Source organism: Squalius cephalus, assembly GCF_949319135.1.
Source record: "Squalius cephalus genome assembly, chromosome: 22".
Taxonomy (NCBI): Eukaryota; Metazoa; Chordata; class Actinopteri; order Cypriniformes; family Leuciscidae; genus Squalius; species Squalius cephalus.
In genome coordinates this window covers 10,699,056-10,718,830 of record NC_137143.1, presented here as the reverse complement: position 1 = coordinate 10,718,830, position 19,775 = coordinate 10,699,056, and the positions used below count along the sequence as shown (strand labels likewise).

General features: G+C 39.7%; 1 protein-coding gene and 1 long non-coding RNA gene across 3 annotated transcripts in view; one reads left to right on the top strand and one right to left on the bottom strand.

Annotated features, from left to right (window-relative positions):
* Window positions 1-19,775, top strand: part of ttll7 (tubulin tyrosine ligase-like family, member 7) — a 177,777-nt gene that overhangs the window by 4,723 nt on the left and 153,279 nt on the right. For both annotated transcript variants that reach the window (XM_079857474.1, XM_079857473.1), the window contains exons 4-7: window positions 2,498-2,565; window positions 2,676-2,834; window positions 5,271-5,487; window positions 6,204-6,368. In XM_079857474.1, the coding sequence (XP_079713600.1) occupies window positions 2,498-2,565; window positions 2,676-2,834; window positions 5,271-5,487; window positions 6,204-6,368 (609 nt within the window). The remainder of the gene's footprint in view (window positions 1-2,497; window positions 2,566-2,675; window positions 2,835-5,270; window positions 5,488-6,203; window positions 6,369-19,775) is intronic.
* Window positions 7,192-19,775, bottom strand: part of LOC307150347 — a 63,201-nt gene continuing 50,617 nt past the window's right edge. Inside the window, exon 3 of the long non-coding RNA XR_013819689.1 lies at window positions 7,192-7,635. This is a non-coding gene — a long non-coding RNA (uncharacterized lncRNA). The remainder of the gene's footprint in view (window positions 7,636-19,775) is intronic.

The window sequence follows — 19,775 nt, the reverse complement described above, 5'->3', positions numbered from 1 at the left end:
CTGGACCATCATCGAGGTGTGTACCAGTCGTTTCCTTCGGTGCTCCCCACAATGAACAGATGTCGATCGCTGCATCGGAGGGTGGGTCAGACCTCTCCACGGACCCGAAGTTGGACCCGAAGATGATGGCCATGCTTTCCCGGGCTGCCAACAGGATCGGGCTCGGGACACGGTGGTGGGTTCCACAGCCTCGAGGCTGGATGATTGGTATATTGGGGTGGTGCGCGCTGGTTCTTAGAAACCCACCCCAGTGCCTTTCTTCCCGGAGGTGCACGAGGAGCTCATGGACATGGACGGCACCTTTTACTGCCAGAAACCATCCCGGTGGCCCCTCCTCCCTCACCACCCTTGATGGCGGGGCGGCTAAGGAATATGTGTATCCCACCAGTGGAGCGGGCCATTGCTATGCAGCTGTGTCTTACTTGTCGCGGAGAACCGTGTCTCCCTTCCCGGGCCTGTAAGTACTTGTCAGACTTAAACTGCAAGGCTTACAAGGCCTGTGGGGAAGCCTCTCAAGTGAGATTTCTATTCGTCGGTTCGACGTGCGTCTCCGATCCCTCCTTCAGGGAACGAGGTTTACCATATGTAATTGAGACGTTTCGTGTTTATTCGAACACCTTCACTTCCACTAATGCTCACAAATCTGCATTTTTACAACAGTAAAAGCTCTTTTCATGTAGTCGCAATGTTATTCTGTGTCATGTTTATCAAAATAAAACTGAAAAAACGTAGACCCCACTTCATTGGTATTTAAATAGTGTATATATATATATATATATATAGTATAATAGTATTATGTTGAACTTTATTCTTGTACAAATTCTGTATTTAGCAGTACATAAAGTATTAAATGGAAACGTATCTGAAACGTCTGTGTATTTGACAAAGGTTGCATTTATTTCACTCCAGCTATGGTAAAGTATGCCAACACAGTGTGAGCTGTCACTACGGGATGCAGAAAGTGTCTGTCTTCACGTCTCCGTTTCCCCGCCTGCACATGGCAACTCTCGCCGATCGGTTACATACAGCCGCAGCCGATGTCTAACACACCTAATGTCACACAGGCAAACCAGAACAAAGAATAATGAAAACTAAATCCAAACAGAGCACACGTTACACCTATCCAAAGGCTATGAGTTGTCCACTTGTTCTCATTATACATTTTTGTCCAATCTGTATAGCTATATAAAAATATATAGCACTGTATAGCACAAAAAAATTAAATAAAAAAAAATCGCAGCCTGGCAGAAAGTTATAGGATTGGGTCTCTGTTTATGTGGTCAGTACTTCAACTAGCATCAGATTCTAAGCTGTCAGAGGTAAAAACAGTGATGTTAACATTTTGATAAGCTAAAAGCACAATACTCTAATATGTGTTTTTATGCATATCACACAAACATAATGGGTATTCTGTTAAATGACACTGAATATTTTTACTAATTCATTTCAGAAGTGAAATTCATTCTGTCATATCGTCCAACATTTTTTATTTCGTTTCTCACTGAGCTTACATTGCATTTTGGAATTGTCTTCTGTGTAAAGGATATAAGCTTTCTGTCTTAAAATTTTGCAAAAATAAGGTATCTTAGGAGGCATCTGGAAACAACCTTAAAGGAATGCATCACCCCCCCCCCCCCCCCACAAAAAAATAAATAAATCATAATTTACTCCCCCTCATTAAACCACTGGAGTTACACATTTGGTTACATATCAGAACCAATTGCATTTACTTGGAAAAGAGCAGCTTCAAAATTTCTCCTTTTGTTTTCTGGAGAAGGAAATTAATAGGGAATGTTTTATGTTTTCTTGTCTTTCATATTGAAACAAATGACTTTTACACCCAATTCATATGGCATAAACGGTCTGTATGAAACAATAGTGTATTGTGTTAGTGTGAAAAAATCAACTCTGCATGTCGGTGTAATATTATATACACAATATAAATAATTGGCTTTGATGCTTTGATCCATGAAACACTTTTCATACAGTTGTGTTCTGTGTTATTTTCTTTTTTGGGAAAAGCAAGTTGTGCTTTCATACAAAAAGGTTTGTTCTTTAGTCCCCCCCCCCACACACACTTTCCTGTGATTGGCTTAGCTGCCAAGCTACAGGTCATATGAGTCAAATTAATGGCCTTGTTCAGCCTCATTTGCTCAAATACAGAAAAACTCACCAGCCCCCATCCCTTCCTCTTTGCATTCAAAGCAATTCATTCATCTGTCAGTACCTACAACTACATGGGCTCTGATGCAGAACCAATTACCTTGGCCCTTAGAGTCAAAATTGATCGTCTTTTTTAGTTTTAAATTAAAAACAATGTGGGGAACTAAATAGGGGTTAAGAAAGGTCTGACAACCACCTTTTGTTTTGAGTCTGTAATTGGACATAAATGTCAAAATATTATAGTCTCAGTTCAAGACTTGGGCTCTAATGTTGTGTTTTTCCTCTAAGAGGTGAATAACCGAGTGTCCTCTAACAGTGTGATTATTTTCCTCAGAGGATAAACCATTTCCCGGGAATGGGTGAGATCTGTCGGAAAGACTGCTTGGCAAGGAACATGGCCAAGTGAGTTGAAAACATGATACCATATCAGATACATGATCTGCCTTCCAGCCAAGGAACATTGACTTTACTCTTCGTTTTTATTCATTTTAATACCCTCTTCTTTTCCTTAGAATGATTAAAAGTCAGCCTCAGGAATATAGCTTCATCCCCAAAACCTGGATCTTCCCAGCCGAGTGCACACAGTTCCAGAACTATGTAAAGGAGTTGAAAAGAAAACGCAAGCAGAAAACATTTATCGTTAAGCCTGCAAATGGAGCCATGGGCCATGGGTAAGTTACAACAGACTGGAAGTTTTGCATCCTGTGGAGTATTTTTTTTTTTTTAAATATATAGATTATTTGTCATTTTCCCTATGAACAGCATACTGCCACAAAAGTGGCAAACATTTTACAGTAACATTTAGTTCAACTTAGCATTCTCCGAGAACCTTAACATGCAGTAGAACAGTTTGTAAAATACTCTGATCAGCATAGCCTACTTTATTGGCTCTGGAACAGTATCCTGATTAATTAGTCGTTGTTAAATAAACCTACTACGCTTATGAATAGGGTTGCGTTATGGCTAGGCTGCAAGGAGCTGCATGAAGTTCCGACCATATGCATATTTGGATCAGATTTGAGCTTTTTGTTGTGTTGAAATATTTGAACTTTTGTGGTTATGTGACCGCCCAGCTGGTTGTGTGTATTATAATCACAATTTTGAGCATGAGGTGAGAATTACCAATATTTTCTATTAAAATGTTTTTCTGTAAACTATATATATATATATATATATATATATATATATATATATATATATATATATATATATATATATATATATATATATATGTATAATTTAATAAGCAGAGGGTAATGGCTGGTTTATGTCCAATTTGAAAAGTTCAGTGCAGCTGCCATTATGGGTGAAATGTGACAATCGTCTGACATTATGAAAACACAGATGGAAGTTAAAAGTAATCCTGAATATCTGGATTAGGGTTAGGATTGTGATGGGCTGATAGGAGTGTCGCTCCATGTTTTACTTATATTGGCCAGAGGAGAACTGCCCCCCCCCCCAACCCCCCCAACCCCCCCCCCAACCCCCCCAACCCCCCCCCCCCCCATGCTGAAACCTCATACCTATGCTAAAAGTGTACAGCAGCAGATGGGGCACCTGATTTATTTATGACTGTCTTTTATCCGTTTGTAAATGAATATTTCTATGGTCATACGCTACAGCAAGCCTGTACTTATTAAAATGAGAAGTCATCAAAGGTTGAATTATTGTGCTGCATTTAACAAGTGAAAGGAGATCGTCTGCTAGGCTAGAGATTAAATTTGAAAAAGCGTAGCGTGACGCAGGAAATTAAGTTATATCTTCCTACGTAATTTATTTTTCAGGCCGAAAACTAAATGAATATTGTTTGCGTCTATGCAGAGGCTTGTTAAAAACTGTGGCGGGCTAAAAGACGAGATCCCCACTGGTGCCAAATTAAACAGTCAGCCAAAGTGGGTTTTGATTACCTGCCATCAGCCCTCATCAATCATGTCATGCAATTCAAACAACCCCATTATCCTCTACAACATAACACAACACAAGCTACTGGACGCTAAACACACACCTGAGCCAACGGACGCCAAGTGCAGGACTAGAGACTGTGTGCCAAAACGGTGGAGATAAGGAAGATTGGCAAGTGTGCTGCTTTTGGCTGAGCATCAAATTCAAGTTCTCAGAACTCCCTTCGCAAAGCAGAAACAATTAATATTTAATTTTTAATTATAAATTACATTTTTATTTATTAAACAAAACACCTTTCAACGATAAGCAGCTATGGATGTGGCATTTCTCATTGAAAACAGAATGCATTTGAAGTGTAATAAATCCTAGAAATCCCTCAAGAGCCACTTATTACGCTAGAGACTCAATCATAGTAAATCATTTTTAATTGTTTTAATTGAGAGAATGGAGCATCTCAATGTTATGCATGTCTTTTTGCGGCCCATGTTCCTGTTTGGTCATTTTCTGCAATGTTATGCTTGTACTAAACAAACAACCGTAAATGAGTCAAATGTATCATGAGTCACTAGAGAATATTTCGTAACATCACAACTCATGAGAACGTTCAGCTGTGTTTTAATAGTGCTGAACCTCTACACTGAATTGCACCAAGAACAAGCAGACAAATTCTTTTGCAATATTTATCAGCTGACATAGCTAACAAATGAACTGTGGTGATCAAGCCCTCCTTCAGCAGCTTGTGGTCCTTGGAAAGTTGACGTCTCAGGTAATTGTTGAGGCCATGGAAACCGGACGAAGAGAAACATGTATCCAATTAAGTCAATGCAGACCAATGGTCGTATATTTTACTGTCAAAATGGTTTTTCTAAGGCCCCTTTGTTTGTTAAACATCCAAACCTCACTTTTTTCATGTGTTTGGTACTGGTGAACACATCGTTGTCTGTATTCTAGAACAGCCAAGAGCTGGAGATCTGTTCAACATCAAAATCAAAGGAAATAAATGATGGCAGGGCTTAAAACAGACCAAGACATCTGGTCTTATTAACCTGGGCCTAGTCAGGGTCCAGGGACCAGCGATAGAGACAACGCCTTATTAAACTCGCTCTCTCTGATACGCTTCAGAGGTTTGGATTCTTAACCAACAATAAAATATGCACCACATTTTAGGGATGTGCTCTGATAGAATCTTATCCATTTTCTCCCAGAATATCTCTGATTCGAAACTGCGAAAAGATCCCGGTCCAGGACCACTTCATTGTGCAGGAATACTTGGACAAGCCTTTCCTTATGGAGGGCTACAAGTTTGACCTGAGATTCTACATTCTTGTTACTTCCTGTGATCCACTGCGTGTCTTCCTCTACAACGACGGCCTGGTTCGAATGGGTACAGAGAAGTACCACACGCCAAACGAGTCCAACCTGGTAAGTTGGCTTATGACATCATTAAAACGATGTGAACATTTTAATTCTATGTAGTAAATGAACTAATAAAAAGTCATCAAAATTTACTTCATTAATGGTCAAAACCCTCTACTCCATACTACTCAAATAGACACTTTTCACAATCAGGCCAATCCTGATAGATAAAAGCAATTCTTCATAGCTAAAAGTATACAGTATGCTGCAAATGCTGTTTCATATTGACTTTAACACTATTATACATAAAGGTAACAGATTCATTAGAGTAAACACCATATTTGATGTGATGACAATGAGATTTCTGCAATTCTTGCAGTCATTTTTAAACAAGTTCACACATTGTAAAGTATGTGCAAATGACATATTGAAAATCTTCCTAAAACTATTCTAATGTAAAATGGTTGAAATGTAACCATCTGTTAATCCTTTTTTTTGCTTGTAAACTGTCATATTGTAGGATCTTCATTAAGACATGTTGCATTAAAACATTTGGCATTACATATACTAAATAAAATATTATTGTATTGCCAATATATTTTTTAAAACCATTCTGTGAATTGTTGTAAGAGAATAAATGTGACAATTTATATAATATTGGTTTTATTTACATAGATTTACTTCTTTCAGCTGCCAAAACACTGACATTATGCTTTTTTTCACAAATTATAAAAAAAAAGGCATCTATGCTCTGATGGACTTTTATTTTTTAATACCCTCAGAACCAGCTGTACATGCACTTGACCAACTACTCTGTAAACAAACACAATGAGAACTTTGAGCGAGACGAAACGGTGGACAAAGGCAGCAAGCGGTCTATTGGGTGGTTCACAGAGTTCCTTCGAACCAACGATTACGACGTGGCCAAATTCTGGGGCGATGTATCAGTGAGTTGTTTTTATTTTATTGCTTCTCTTTGTTATCTTTTAAATTTAGGGCTGCATGATACAATGGAGAAATGTGATGTACAATATAACTTGTTTGATAATAGAGTGGTGCAGGAATGACGTCAGAACCTGGATGTCTAATTCGCCGCTGGTTCTTTCGAGATTTTCTTATTGGGTTTTATAATGGGGTTTTTCAATTAATGAGTAAAATAAAGCCCTTGGTAAATATAATTTGTCTTGACTATACTTTGGCATTTTGTTCTACAACATACACTGTACACACTCTCACCCCAAGCTGTCTAATCTAGTTGCTTATTAAAAACGCACATTTTCAGAAATGAACATAACTACTTCAAAATTTGCGTTTTCACTATGGGTGTGTGTCATTTACATTGTAGAATAAAACATCAAATCATCATCAGGTTATGTTTATCAAAGGCTTTATTTTATATATAAATAGAAAAAAAGAAAACCCCATTATAAAACCCCATAGGAAAATCTTGAAGGAACCAGCAGCGAATTAGTCTTCCAGGTTCTGACGTCATACCTGCACCACTCTGTATGACACGGTGAAAGATTATTCAATTTAATTGATTTTCAAGTACATTTAACCATTACTAGAAATGGGCTATACCATTTGTTATTTTTAATCTGATACTTTCAAGGCCAGTATCGATACCAATACCTCTAAACTAAACTCTTAAATGATTTTAAGAATAAAATGGGAATTTATACCCACTTAACATTATATTTGAATGCCATGTTTTAACGTCCAATAGGCCTAAACTGTGAATTATTAGGGCCCGTGCACCAATGGTGTGAGGACCCTATTGGAATTGCTCCAGTTATTAGATTATGCTTTTGTTTACACTGTCAGAAATAAAATGTTCTAGAATTGTACTTTTAGCTTCTCACTGGGACAGTAACCTCAAAGGTCTACCTTCTCTATCTCTAAAAGGATGCATATTAGTAGCATAAGTGTCATGGTTCTTAGTGAGAGAGGACCCGAATGCAGAAATGAGCGATGACAAGATTTATTGACATTACGGTAGACAAGGCACAAGATGTAACTGAGGAATGAAACAGTCCAAACAGTAGGGGCAGCGCACACACTGGGGAAACAGGCTGGTGGGGGGTGAGACTGAAACAGACACGATGACCAGTGATGGAGACTAGGCAGCGGCTGAGAGAACCAGAGGCTTGACACTTGGTGATGAGAATTAATGTACAGTAGCACTAGACTGACGTACAGTAGCACCAGGACTAGCTGCCAGGCTGGGAGGATCAGCGACCATGGAGGAAGCAGGGCAGGAATCAACATGAGACACACATGCAAGACAAGAAAACGAGATTGAAAAAAAAAAAAGAGTTATTTGAGAATGGAGCTCAAGCGTAATTCAGGCAGACCATGGCGTGACAGACAACTATCAGCTGATCTGTAACTCCTCCCACTACCAGTTAATCAAGGCATAAGTTCATCCATACACTCATTTGCTTTAGTCTGTCGCACAGACATGCGTTATGCCAGATTTCAGTTCACACAGACAGACACTTCAGTCTGTCGCACAGACATGCTTCCCCATCCTCCACCCCTAACTCCTCCTCATGCAGGCACATGATTGCTCAATCTTGTCCAATCTCATTACTTTGGTTTACTCATTACTACTTGTATTACAGTACTTCCACGTGGAATTATGTAACTGGTGCTTATAAAAATTCTGGTTAATTGCCTTAGGCTCCAGGGGGTTCAAACCTCAGCTAGGTTTGCTTGTGGACAAACCCTCAAGCTGAACACTTCAGAGCAAAGCCTGACGGCAAATAAAATTCAGAGCTTCTACAATAATCTTAATCAAACAGAGTGGTCCTGAAAAAAAACAAAAAAAACACACACACTGGCAATAGCTATGACTTGAGAAAACAAAATAATGAAACTAAAAATATAAGCTTGTAAAATAAAATAAAAAGTAATAAACAAAAGAAAGAATACAAAATAAATTAAAGCTACAAGCAGCGATGAAAGGGCCCTCGCACCCGTGCCATCAACACTCGGTGGCTTTGGGAAGACAGAGCATGGTTGGGAAATGTACATTTAAGGAGGTATATATAGTAAGAGTATGTCAAAGTCAGTTACAAAATGTTTTGTATAATGGTGATAATAGCATGCTTCATGACTCATCTAAGTGTTCCTAGCATGTTTAGTCTGTTTCTAGCATGCTTAGTACACAATAATTATGTGGTTAGTACTGCATTACTGTGTTAACCATGTCAGTTTCTGTTGCCAGTAGGTAGCGTTATGACTATAACTGAATATGAGCATGGTCATGTGTTCAGGACAGAACGTTTATTAAAAGTGTGAAGTTTGGCGCATATTGGACATTGCCTTCTTGAGTAACAACAACATCCTGTTTCATTGAATTAGCATGCTTTACCACTTAGCTAAGTATTGCTAGCATGTTTTAACATTAGCTAGCATGTTTTAACATGTTTCTAGCATGTTTAGACCTCAATGGCATTTTTAACATGTTGCTAGAATGGCATCAACGTGTTAAACATGACACTTCCTGTTGCCAGTAGGTGGCGCTATTACTATAACTGAATATTCTCATGTAGATGTGTTCAGGACAGAACGCTTATCAAAAGTATGAAGTTTGGGGCAGATTGGACATTCCATGCCTGAGTTACAGCAAATTCCTATTTAATTGCAATAATAGCATGCTTTAGCACTTAGCTAAGAGTTTGCTAGCATGTTTTAGCATGCTTCTAGTATGTTGTTAGCATGTTTAGCACTTGCTGGCACTTTTTTATATGTTATTAGGAGTCCATAACAGTGTTAAACATGTCACTTCCTGTTGCCAGCAGGTGGCGCTATGACTATAACTGAATATGAGCATGGCCATGTGTTCAGGACAGAACTCTTATCAAACGTGTGAAGTTTGGGGCAGATTGGACATTCCATGCCTGAGTTACAGCAACTTCCTGTTTCATGGCGAAACATCGAAATTTGTAAGGCCGCCGAGGACCCGCCCTTCGACGAAAACTCAAGATCTTCGCAATTTAACGTCGCAAAGGCCTTAAGATTACACTCACCAAATTTGAAGATGATCCGATTAAAACTGTAGGAGGAGTTCGTTAAAGTACGAGGCCTGAAAATGGCAAAAACTGCACAAAAATCTGAGAGGAAGTTCAAAATGGCTGACTTCCTGTTGTGTTTAGGGCTATGCTCCAAGAGACTTTTTTGTAGGTATTAGGTCATTACACGTATGTACCGAATTTCGTGCACGTACGTTGAACGTTGCGGGAGGCGCACTCCGTTGAAATTTTATAGGTGGCGCTATCGAGCCATTTTGCCCCGTCCAATTCTGAAACCTATATCAGATGTAAATTTTCGCCAGTTCTGATGCGTGTGCAAAGTTTCGTGAGTTTTCGCGCATGTTTAGGCCCTCAAAAATGCAATTCAATGCGGAGAATAATAATAATAATAATAATTAAAGCTGCAAGCAGCGATGAAAGGGCCCTCGCACCCGTGCCATCAACACTCGGTGGCTTTAGGAAGGCAGAGCATGGTTGGGAAATGTACATTTAAGGAGGTATATATAGTAAGAGTATGTCAAAGTCAGTTACAAAATGTTTTGTATAATGGTGATAATAGCATGCTTCATGACTCAGCTAAGTGTTGCTAGCATGTTCAGTCTGTTTCTAGCATGCTTAGTACACAATAATTATGTGGTTAGTACTGCATTACGGTGTTAACCATGTCAGTTTCTGTTGCCAGTAGGTGGCGTTATGACTATAACTGAATATGAGCATGGATGTGTGTTCAGGACAGAACTCTTATCAAACATGTGAAGTTTGGTGCAAATTGGACATTGCCTTCTTGAGTAACAACAAAGTCATGTTTCATTGAATTAGCATTCTTTAGAACTTAGCTAAGCATTGTTAGCATGTTTTAACATGTTGCTAGAACGGCATCAACGTGTTAAACATGTCACTTCCTGTTGCCAGTTGGTGGCGCTATTACTATAACTGAACATTCTCATGTAGATGTGTTCAGGCCATGACTCTTATCAAAAGTGTGAAGTTTGGGGCAGATTGGACATTCCATGCCTGAGTTACAGCAAATTCCTATTTAATTGCAATAATAGCATGCTTTAGCACTTGGCTAAGAGTTTGCTAGCATGTTTTAGCATGTTTCTAGTATGTTGTTAGCATGTTTAACACTTGCTGGCACTTTTTTATATGTTATTAGGAGTCCACAACAGTGTTAAACATGTCACTTCCTGTTGCCAGCAGGTGGCGCTATGACTGTAACTGAATATAAGCATAGTCATGTGTTCAGGACAGAACGCTTATCAAAAGTGTGAAGTTTGGGGCAGATTGGACATTCCATGCCTGAGTTACAGCAAATTCATATTTAATTGCAGTAATATCATTCTTTAGCACTTAGCTAAGTGTTTGCTATTATGTTTTAGCATGTCTCTAGTATGTTGGTAGGATGTTTAGCACCTACTGGCATTTTTTTATATGTTATTAGGAGTCAAGAACAGTGTTAAACGTCACTTCCTGTTGCCAGCAGGTGGCGCTATGACTATAACTAAATATGAGCATGGACATGTGTTCAAGAGATAACTCTTATCAAACGTGTGACGTTTGGGGTAGATTGTACATTGCCTTCTTGAGTAACAACAAAGTCCTGTTTCATTGAATTAGCATGCTTTAGCACTTAGCTAAGTATTGCTAGCATGTTTTAATATGTTTCTAGCATGTTTAGAACTCAATGGCATTTTTAACATGTTGCTAGAACGGCATCAACGTGTTAAACATGTCACTTCCTGTTGCCAGTAGGTGGCGCTATTACTATAACTGAATTTGAGCATAGGCATGCGTTCAGGCCATGATTCTTATCAAACATGTGAAGTTTGGGGCAGATTGGACGTTCCATGCCTGAGTTACAGCAAATTCCTATTTAATTGCAGTAATAGCATGCTTTATCACTTAGCTAAGTATTTGCTAGCATGTTTCTAGTATGTTGCTAACCTGTTTAGCACTTGCTGGCTCTTTTATATATGTTATTAGGAGACCACAACAGTGTTAAACATGTCACTTCCTGTTGCCAGTAGGTGGCGCTATTACTATAACTGAATTTGAGCATAGACACGTGTTCAGGCCATGACTCTTATCAAACGTGTGAAGTTTGGGGCAGATTGGACATTCCATGCCTGTGTTACAGCAAATTCCTATTTAATTGCAGCAATAGCATGCTTTAACACTTAGCTAAGTGTTTGCTAGCATGTTTTAGCATGTTTCTAGTATGTTGTTAGCATGTTAAGCACTTGCTGGCACTTTTTTTATACGTTTTTATATGTCCACAACAGTGTTTAACATGTCACTTCCTGTTGCCAGCAGGTGGCACTATGACTGTAACTGAATATGAGCATGGTCATGTGTTCAGGACAGAATGTTTATTAAAAGTGTGAAGTTTGGCGCAGATTGGACATTGCCTTCTTGAGTAACAACAACATCCTGTTTCATTGAATTAGCATGCTTTAGCACTTAGCTAAGTATTGCTAGCATGTTTTAACATGTTTCTAGCATGTTTAGAAGTCAATGGCATTTTTAACATGTTGCTAGAATGGCATCAACGTGTTAAACATGACACTTCCTGTTACCAGTAGGTGGCGCTATTACTATAACTGAATGTTCTCATGTAGATGTGTTCAGGACAGAACGCTTATCAAAAGTGTGAAGTTTGGGGCAGATTGGACATTCCATGCCTGAGTTACAGCAAATTCCTATTTAATTGCAATAATAGCATGCTTTAGCACTTAGCTAAGAGTTTGCTAGCATGTTTTAGCATGCTTCTAGTATGTTGTTAGCATGTTTAGCACTTGCTGGCACTTTTTTATATGTTATTAGGAGTCCATAACAGTGTTAAACATGTCACTTCCTGTTGCCAGCAGGTGGCGCTATGACTGTAACTGAATATGAGCATGGTCATGTGTTCAGGACAGAACGCTTATCAAAAGTGTGAAGTTTGGGGCAGATTGGACATTCCATGCCTGAGTTACAGCAACTTCCTGTTTCATGGCGAAACATCGAAATTTGTCAGGTCGCCGAGGACCCGCCCTTTGACGAAAACTCAAGATCTTCGCAATTTAACGTCGCAAAGGCCTTAAGATTACACTCACCAAATTTGAAGATGATCAGATTAAAACTGTAGGAGGAGTTCGTTAAAGTACGAGGCCTGAAAATGGCAAAAACTGCACAAAAATCTGAGAGGAAGTTCAAAATGGCTGACTTCCTGTTGTGTTTAGGGCTATGCTCCAAGAGACTTTTTTGTAGGTATTAGGTCATTACATGTATGTACCGAATTTCGTGCACGTACGTGGAACGTTGCGGGAGGCGCACTCCGTTGAACTTTTATAGGTGGCGCTATCGAGCCGTTTTGCCCCGTCCAATTCTGAAACCTATATCAGATGTAAATTTTCGCCAGTTCTGACGCGTGTGCAAAGTTTCGTGAGTTTTCGCGCATGTTTAGGCCCTCAAAAATGCAATTCAATGCGGAGAAGAAGAAGAAGAAGAATAATAATAATAAATATAGCTGCGAGCAGCGATTGCGGGCCCAAGCCGGTGGCACCGCCACCCTGGTGCCTTTAGTTGCAGACTACATTTTTAGAAGATAGGAGGTTTTTAGTGTTTCCTTTTTTGAGATTACTTTAATCCCTCGCCATAGCAAAACCGTTTGAGATATTTATTATCCGTTCACAATTTAGCATCTTTAATATATTTTCATCATGTTGATAAAGTTTGGTGGGAATAAAATAAACCACTTAAGAGGAGTGGGTAAAAATTCAGAGGCAGATTTTGCAAAGAAATCCACATTCAAACCAAAATATCTGACTTCCTGTTGGTCGGAGCTAATGACTGTAAATTAGAAAGTTGTCCGGCTTGATGAGACCAATATACATATTGATTTTTTTAAACTGCAGGTAAAACTAACCCGCCCACTTTTGTCAAAAGCATGTTGAAAGTGACACACTTCCTGCTGCCAGTTGGTGGCGCTATAACTTTGACTCACAATAGTTACATCCATCTGATCGGCCTCTTACCACGAACACACTGCTGAAGTTTCATCAAGATCAGTTAATGTATGCAGAAGTTATTCCACTTCGTGTTTCTCTTTTCTCGCCATAAATTCGTTTCCTCGCCACGGCCAAACCGTTCGAGATATCAAAAATCCGTCCGTTTGATATCTCGAACGGTTTGGCCGTGGCGAGGAAACGAATTTATGGCGAGAAAAGAGAAACAGGAAATGTGTTATAACTTCTGCATACATTGACACTAAAATATAAATAGTGAGTTTTTATACATTTTATAAGAGTTAACGTTAAGAAACCTCACTTGACGAGAAGGCTGTTTCCTGAATACAATCACGATTGAAACTGTGACATTGATTTCATACAACAGGTTAAAAACAGTTACAATCAAGTCACTTACATTTTAGATGCAATATTGACAGTTTTTGTTCTGTTTCAGCAGCGAAAATAGTTAAACAAAGATCACAGAAGAACCATCACGCGCATCTCTCAGCAACGTGTTTTCTCATTTCTGAATGATTCAGCATTTTGAACAAATCGGTTGACTCAAAGATTAAATGATCAATCCATAAACATAATGTCTTAATCATTAATGACTCAGTCATTCAAACGAATCTTTTGAACGAATGAATCAATGACTCACTCATTAAGACGGTCACCTGGCGACACCTATTGGCTGTTTAGTGTTATGTAAGTATCATTCTTTCCAACGTGTGTGTGATTTGTGTGTGCACCAACAATGTCCGTGCGGACGTCCGTATATTACTTTCACTTTTATATTAGCGATTTAAAAGCGTCCGCTCGTGTCACATGTCGATTAACCGGTGGGAAAATATCCTCAGACACATACCTAATAAATGTATATTTAAATACAATATTGGCCTACCTGGTAAAAAGTTTTATATACTATTTTGATGTCCTTTTGGACACAAGAGGGCAGTATAGCCCTATGTTTGCTTTTTTGTTTAACCAAATAGCACTAAATAGCCTGTTTTTAACTTTTTCATTCTTCTTGAATTGCAAAAACAGAATAAAATGGGTTTAGTTGTGATATTTGTATACTTTTATATAGAAATAAATGGTATATAATTACATTTTTAGAAAATTTGAGGCTTTTAGTGTTTACTTTTTGGACATTACTTTAATCCCTCGCCATAGCAAAACCGTTTGAGATATTTATTATCCGTTCACAATTTAGCATATTTAATGTATTTTCATAATGTTGAAAAAGTTTGGTGGGAATAAAATAAATAGTTTAAGAGGAGTGGCTAAAAATTCAGAGGCTGATTTTGCAAAAAAATCCACATTCAGACCAAAATATCTGACTTCCTGATGGCCAGAACTAATGAATGTAAATTAGAAAGTTGTCCGGCTTGATGAGAAAAATATACAAACTAATTTTTTTTTACTGTATTTAAAACTAACCCCCCCACTTTTGTCAAAAGCATGTTGAAAGTGACACACTTCCTGCTGCCAGTTGGTGGCGCTATAACTTTGACTCACAATAGTTACATCCATCTGATCGGCCTCTTACCACGAACACACTGCTGAAGTTTCATCAAGATCAGTTAATGTATGCAGAAGTTATAACACTTCGTCTCCTCTCTTTTCTCGCCATAAATTTGTTTCCTTGCCACGGCCAAACCGTTCGAGATATCAAAAATCCGTCCGCAATTTAGCATCCTCAATGTCTTGACTTCATGCTGACTGAGTTTGGAGGTGATTGAATGAATTCTCTAGGAGGAGTACATCACATTCCACAGCAAGCGTTTTCCAAACAACCCATAATAGCCGACTTCCTGTTGGGCTGGCGTGAAACTTGACAGAGGGAAAGTTGTTCGGCCCGATGAAATCTATATGTGTACCGAGTTTCATATTAATTCATGCAAGCGTGTTTGATATATGGACCAAGTTTTCAGACCCCGTTCAAGGGGGCGCTGTTGAGCCCCCCTGCCACGCCCGTTTCTGAAACTTTTCACATGTCTACTGGCTAATAAGTGTTATGTGTCTGTCGAGTTTCATCTAATTTCAAGCATGCTAAGAGTCTCAAACGCATCCGAAAAGAACATTAAAGTTTGATGCGTTGCCACGGCAATAGTATCTAAGATATCAATAATCCTTTCACAGGTCTACATCTGCCGTGTATCTACATTATACACATAAAGTTTGAAGCAAATCGGGTAAAACTAAGAGGGTGATTTCAAAGCATTTTGAAAGTGACAAACTTCCTGCTGCCAGTTGGTGGCGCTATAACTTTGACTCACAATAATTATATCCATCTGATCGGCCTTTTACCACGAACACATTGCTGAAGTTTCATCAAGATCAGTTAATGTATGCAGAAGTTATAACACACTTCCTGTGTCCCATTATTCGCCATAAATTCATTTCCTCGCCACGGCCAAACCGTTCGAGATATAAAAAATCCGTTCGCAATTTAGCATCCTCAATGTCTTGACTTCATTCACACCGAGTTTGGTGGCGATCGGATGAAATCCCTAGGAGGAGTATTTCACATTCCATTGTATGCGTTTTCCAAACAACGTATAATAACCGACTTCCTGTTGGGCTGGTGTAAAACTTAGAGCACGAAAGTTGTTCGGCCCGATGAGATCTATATGTGTACTGAGTTTCATATTATTACATGCAAGCGTGTTTGATTTATGGACCAAGTTTTCAGACACCATTCCAGGGGGCGCTGTCGAGCCCCCGTGCCACGCCCGGGTACCAGCTTCAGTCCGGCCCTGATGGCCGCAGGTTCTGACGTGTGTGCAAAATTTCAAGAGTTTTTGAGCATGTTAAGGGCCCCAAAAGTGCCCGAAAGGTTGACAAAATAATAATAATAATAATAATAAATAATCCTACCGGAAACAATAGGGCCTTCGCCCTTTCAGGGCTTGGGCCCTAATAATAAACAGAGCAATTCCAAGAGGGTCCTCACACCATCGGTGCTCGGGCCCTAATAATTAAAGCTGCAAGCAGCGATGAAAAGGGCCCTCGCACCCCTGCCACCGCCACCCGGCGCCTTTAGGAAATGCCTTAAGATTACACTCACCAAATTTGAAGAGGATCAGATCAAAACTGTAGGAGGAGTACGTTAAAGTACAACATCAGGAAATTATGAAAAATGTCCAAAATCTAGGAGGAAGTTCAAAATAGATCACTTCCTGTTGTGTTTAGGGCTATGCTCCAAGAGATTTTTCTTTAGGTATTGGGTCAATACATGCATGTACCAAATTTCATACCTGTACGTGAAACCAGGAGCCGGGGCAAAATGTGGGGGCAATAATTTACTGAATTTGCCCCCCCCCCCCAATTCTGAAAACCATATCACACGTAAATTTTCACCACTTCTGAGGCGTGTGCAAAGTTTCATGATTTTTCGAGCAAGTTTTGTATTTGCCACACTTCCTGCTACCAGCAGGTGGCGCTATTGCTATAACCAAATATGAGCATGGTCATGTGTTCAGGACAGGACTCTTATCAAACATGTGAAGTTTGGGACAGATTGGAAATTGTATGGCTGAGTTACTGCAGGCTGTCTGTGGTTGCCTAGCAACATCGGAACTGCATTCAACATTAATATTGAACTTATCTGATCATGCATATATCACCAGAAGGCCGAAATTGGGTGAACGTTTGTCAGGCCGCCGAGGGCACACCCTTCGACGAAAACTCTAGATCTTCGCAATTTAACGTCACAAAGGCCTTAAGATTACACTCACCAAATTTGAAGAGGATCAGATCAAATCTGTAGGAGGAGTTCGTTAAAGTACAACATCAGGAAATTACGAAAAATGCCCAAAATCTAGGAGGAAGTTCAAAATAGCTCACTTCCTGTTGTGTTTAGGGCTATGCTCCAAGAGACTTTTCTGTAGGTATTGGGTCATTACATGTATGTACCAAATTTCATACCTGTACGTGAAACCAGGAGCCGGGGCAAAATGTGGGGGCAATAATTTACCGAATTTGCCCCCCCCAATTCTGAAAACCATATCACACGTAAATTTTCACCACTTCTGAAGCGTGTGCAAAGTTTCATGAGTTTTCGAGCATGTTTAGGCCCTCTAAAAAGCGATTCACTTTGGAGAAGAAGAAGAAGAAGAAGAATAATAAACGGAGCAAAAACAATAGGGTCCTCTCACCATCGGTGCTCGGGCCCTAATAATAAACAGAGCAATTTCAAGAGGGTCCTCACACCATCGGTGCTCGGGCCCTAATTAAAGCTGCAAGCAGCGATGAAAAGGGCCCTCGCACCCCTGCCACCGCCACCCGGCGCCTTTAGGAAATGCCTTAAGATTACACTCACCAAATTTGAAGAGGATCAGATCAAAACTGTAGGAGGAGTACGTTAAAGTACAACATCAGGAAATTACGAAAAATGTCCAAAATCTAGGAGGAAGTTCAAAATAGATCACTTCCTGTTGTGTTTAGGGCTATGCTCCAAGAGACTTTTCTGTAGGTATTGGGTCAATACATGCATGTACCAAATTTCATACCTGTACGTGAAACCAGGAGCCGGGGCAAAATGTGGGGGCAATAATTTACCGAATTTGCCCCCCCCCCCAATTCTGAAAACCATATCACACGTAAATTTTCACCACTTCTGAGGCGTGTGCAAAGTTTCATGATTTTTCGAGCAAGTTTTGTATTTGCCACACTTCCTGCTACCAGCAGGTGGCGCTATTGCTATAACCAAATATGAGCATGGTCATGTGTTCAGGACAGGACTCTTATCAAACATGTGAAGTTTGGGACAGATTGGAAATTGTATGGCTGAGTTACTGCAGGCTGTCTGTGGTTGCCTAGCAACATCGGAACTGCATTCAACATTAATATTGAACTTATCTGATCATGCATATATCACCAGAAGGCCGAAATTGGGTGAACGTTTGTCAGGCCGCCGAGGGCACACCCTTCGACGAAAACTCTAGATCTTCGCAATTTAACGTCACAAAGGCCTTAAGATTACACTCACCAAATTTGAAGAGGATCAGATCAAATCTGTAGGAGGAGTTTGTTAAAGTACAACATCAGGAAATTACGAAAAATGCCCAAAATCTAGGAGGAAGTTCAAAATAGCTCACTTCCTGTTGTGTTTAGGGCTATGCTCCAAGAGACTTTTCTGTAGGTATTGGGTCATTACATGTATGTACCAAATTTCATACCTGTACGTGAAACCAGGAGCCGGGGCAAAATGTGGGGGCAATAATTTACCGAATTTGCCCCCCCCAATTCTGAAAACCATATCACACGTAAATTTTCACCACTTCTGAAGCGTGTGCAAAGTTTCATGAGTTTTCGAGCATGTTTAGGCCCTCTAAAAAGCTATTCACTTTGGAGAAGAAGAAGAAGAATAATAATAAACGGAGCAAAAACAATAGGGTCCTCTCACCATCGGTGCTCGGGCCCTAATAATTAAAGCTGCAAGCAGCGATGAAAAGGGCCCTCGCACCCCTGCCACCGCCACCCGGCGCCTTTAGGAAATGCCTTAAGATTACACTCACCAAATTTGAAGAGGATCAGATCAAAACTGTAGGAGGAGTTTGTTAAAGTACAACATCAGGAAATGGCAAAAACTGCCCAAAATCTGAGAGGAAGTTCAAAATAGCTGACTTCCTGTTGTGTTTAGGGCTACGCTACAAGAGACTTTTTTGTAGGTATTGGGTCTTTACATGTATGTACCAAATTTCATACCTGTATGTGAAACGTCGAGCCGGGGCAAAATGTAGGGGCAATAAGTAAGCCATTTTGCCCCACCCAATTTTGAAAACCACATCACACGTACATTTTCACCACTTCTGAAGCGTGTGCAAAGTTTCATGATTTTTCGAGCATGTTTTGTATTTGCCACACTTCCTGCTACCAGCAGGTGGCGCTATTGCTATAACCAAATATGAGCATGGTCATGTGTTCAGGACAGGACTCTTATCAAACATGTGAAGTTTGGGACAGATTGGAAACTGTATGCCTGAGTTACTGCAGGCTGTCTGTGGTTGCCTAGCAACATCGGAACTGCAAGCAACATTAATATTGAACTTATCTGATCATGCATATATCACCAGAAGGCCGAAATTGGGTGAACATTTGTCAGGCCGCCGAGGGCACACCCTTCGACGAAAACTCTAGATCTTCGCAATTTAACGTCACAAAGGCCTTAAGATTACACTCACCAAATTTGAAGAGGATCAGATCAAATCTGTAGGAGGAGTTCGTTAAAGTACAACATCAGGAAATTACGAAAAATGCCCAAAATCTAGGAGGAAGTTCAAAATAGCTCACTTCCTGTTGTGTTTAGGGCTATGCTCCAAGA